The sequence below is a fragment of the Tachysurus fulvidraco genome, chromosome 14 (genome assembly GCF_022655615.1).
Source record: "Tachysurus fulvidraco isolate hzauxx_2018 chromosome 14, HZAU_PFXX_2.0, whole genome shotgun sequence".
Lineage (NCBI taxonomy): Eukaryota > Metazoa > Chordata > Actinopteri > Siluriformes > Bagridae > Tachysurus > Tachysurus fulvidraco.
Window position 1 is genome coordinate 25,720,473 of NC_062531.1, and position 3,676 is coordinate 25,724,148.

Below are 3,676 nucleotides of genomic sequence, written 5' to 3' on the forward strand. Positions count from 1 at the left end.
ACACTGTGTTAGTTTCACACATATACTCTGTGTTAGTTTCACACATATACACTGTGTTAGTGTCACACATATACACTGTGTTAGTGTTACACACATACTGTACACTGTGTTAGTGTCACACATATACTCTGTGTTAGTTTCACACATATACACTGTGTTAGTGTCACACATATACACTGTGTTAGTGTTACACACATACTGTACACTGTGTTAGTGTCACACATATACTCTGTGTTAGTTTCACACATATACACTGTGTTAGTGTCACACATATACACTGTGTTAGTGTTACACATATACACTGTGTTAGTGTCACACATATACACTGTGTTAGTGTTACACATATACACTGTGTTAGTGTCACACATACTGTACACTGTGTTAGTGTCACACATAAACACTGTGTTAGTGTCACACATACTGTACTACTGTGTTAGTGTCACACATATACACTGTGTTAGTGTCACACATACTGTACACTGTGTTAGTGTCACACATATACACTGTGTTAGTGTCACACACATATACACTGTGTTAGTGTCACACATAAACACTGTGTTAGTGTCACACACATATACACTGTGTTAGTGTCACACATATACACTGTGTTAGTGTCACACATACACACTGTGTTAGTGTCACACATATACACTGTGTTAGTGTCACACATATACTGTACACTGTGTTAGTGTTACACATATACTGTACACTGTGTTAGTGTCACACATATACACTGTGTTAGTGTCACACATATACACTGTGTTAGTGTCACACACATATACACTGTGTTAGTGTCACACATAAACACTGTGTTAGTGTCACACACATATACACTGTGTTAGTGTCACACATATACACTGTGTTAGTGTCACACATACACACTGTGTTAGTGTCACACATATACATTGTGTTAGTGTTACACATATACACTGTGTTAGTGTTACACATAAACACTGTGTTAGTGTCACACATATACTGTACACTGTGTTAGTGTCACACATATACTGTACACTGTGTTAGTGTTACACATATACTGTACACTGTGTTAGTGTCACACATATACACTGTGTTAGTGTCACACATATACACTGTGTTAGTGTCACACATATACACTGTGTTAGTGTCACACATATACACTGTGTTAGTGTCACACATATACACTGTGTTAGTGTCACACATATACTGTACACTGTGTTAGTGTTACACATATATCCCATAGTTTCCCAGAGGTCTGTTATATATGTGTTATCTTACCTACTTTAATGTACATATCACATGAGAACATTATTATTTTTAGAATGTTAACATGGCATCATGTTACTGTACGTTAGTGCTGTATGTTAGATGAATATTTGAGCTCAAATATCTTTGTATTATTCAGCTCTGATATATAAGAGCTATGAGTCAGAATCCTATGTGATTTAATATAGGATTCAGTTTAATACATATTCAGTGCATTTTATAGCTGTTATTAAAAACAGCTGTTATTAATGACAGTAACCGCAGCAGCTAGAGGAATAATTTATATTCCTGTATTTGTGTTTTTACAGTAAATATTTAAACAGGTTTTATAACCAGTGTATAAAGATTACTGCTCACTGAACACTGCACAGTTACTCATTTCATTAATTCTTTAATTCTAATGCAGATGCTTTGAACACCAAAAAAAAGCCATTAAACACATCGCCTGATTAATTCCATTGTAAATATTATCGATTTCTTCGGTATTTAAAAATTGAAAGCTCAAAATTTGATATGATTAATACTATAAAATATTTAACCCCAAATGACCCGAACCTCAGCTGAACTCCAACATGCTGACTGCTGAACACTAGAAAAGTGTTAATAGCCTTTATTTATTATTTTACTTACAGTTTTTATCATATGATAGAACACTGTGAGGAAAGTGAGATAATAAACATTTATAAAAATTTAGTTTAATAAAGACTGAGACAAGTGAAGCAGATTAAATCACTGTGATGAATCTAATTCAAAGCAGTTTTATTATCCAGTCTGTGTGAATTTGATCATCTGAAATAAAAACAGGATTTCTGTTTGCAGAAAAGATAAAACACTTTCTATTTAAAAATGAACAGAAAACATTGATCTCGATACGATAATGAAGAAAGAAAATGTAGAAATTCTATATAAAGAAAAGTAAAAGAATTATCTTCAGCTTTAATAGATGTACAAACATGTCACTGATCTGACTGATTCCTTACAGCACGGTTTGTTTAATATAAAACACAGATAAAGTCCATAGTGAAGATTTCAGATTCCAGAAATAGAATGAAAAATAAAAGTTTATTCCTTTTAAAGTGTCATCAATCCGGAGGCCTGTGGAATAAAAAAAAATTATAAATTCATTTGTTTTAGTTTGAGTCTGATGACTGTAATAAATACCTGATTATTTTATTCTGGTCTAATTCTTTTTTACACAATACCACATAAACAGACATATTAAACATGGTATTGTCTAATAATGCTTTATAAAGCTCCAATAATGTCTTATAAACAACTTTATGCAGATGAATATAAATAGTAATAAATGTGATGTGAGTTATAGGTTCATTATAATCCAGGAAGTGAATCATTCACAGTAAACATACACCATGTACAGAATAGACATATTTTTATTGTAATTGTTTAAACATGATCGATTTATTAGCATAAAAGTCCCAGATGAAATAATAACAAGTTTAAGTGGATGATCGAAAAATGTCAAAAAAATATATATATGTGTGTGTGTGTGTGTGTGTGTGTGTGTGTGTGTGTGTCTGTGTGTGTGTGTGTGTGTGTGTGTGTGTGTATATATCTCATCTCATTCTTGTAAAATTCTAATTTTACACTGCAAATAAATTAATAAATCACCAATGACTTTTAATGTAATAATGAATAAACATTGTTTGGTGAAGAAATCAATGAAAGAACATATTAGAGCTTTATTAAGCATTATTAGATTTGTTACATCAGACTCTCTACATCAGACTCTGATCTTCACCTTAATAAGGTCCTGAGGATTTCTTCTTGTAGTAGATGAATCCAGCAGCTGAAATCACGACCCCCAGCACCAGCCCTGACGCTCCGATAGCAATCTTACTCTTATCAGGTGCAGAAGTGGACGGGTCTGTGAGATGGAACAATCAGAACGGAGGATATCATTAAAACAGGAATAATAAATTATCTCTTTTATTTCAGTTTACTGTGATGAGACTCACCCCATTTATAGCTCATGGGTTTTTTGAAGCTGGCGTGTTCCACCACACAGGAGATCTCCTCTCCAGACTCAGGTGTGTACTCCAGGTGTGAGTGGATCTGATAGTACCAGTCTCCATCAGCCATCTCCTCAGTGGACGTCTGACCTCCTTTAACCTCCTTACCGTTCCTCAGCCAGGTCACTTTGATGATCTTTGGGTAGAAGTTGTAAGCGCTGCACATCAACACTGCAGGATGAGAGCCGTCTGATTTCTTCACCTGCATCACTTCAACCTGGGGCTGAACTGCAGAAATAAACCACAGCACCACAGATATAACATGTAGTTCTGTGTTAATACAAATGATTTATTATTTCACATCCTGTTATTATAATTATAACTGTAATCAGTCTTTAATAAAAATAAATCACGTGTCTTACCTGACTTATCAGTTATAGCTGTGTAGTAGATCTCTGCATTGT

At 34.1% G+C, this 3,676-nt stretch overlaps 1 protein-coding gene across 1 annotated transcript in view; it reads right to left on the reverse strand.

Annotated features, from left to right (window-relative positions):
* Positions 1-1,984: 1,984 nt before the first annotated feature.
* The window catches only part of LOC113640459 (H-2 class II histocompatibility antigen, I-E beta chain-like), a 2,235-nt gene continuing 543 nt past the window's right edge, over positions 1,985-3,676 (reverse strand). Inside the window, exons 2-5 of the mRNA XM_027142929.2 lie at positions 3,635-3,676; positions 3,219-3,500; positions 3,002-3,127; positions 1,985-2,337 (exon numbers count right to left, since the gene is read on the reverse strand). The exon at positions 3,635-3,676 is cut by the window's right edge and continues 231 nt beyond it. Of these exons, the coding sequence (XP_026998730.2) occupies positions 3,003-3,127; positions 3,219-3,500; positions 3,635-3,676 (449 nt within the window). The 3' untranslated portion in view covers positions 1,985-2,337; position 3,002. The remainder of the gene's footprint in view (positions 2,338-3,001; positions 3,128-3,218; positions 3,501-3,634) is intronic.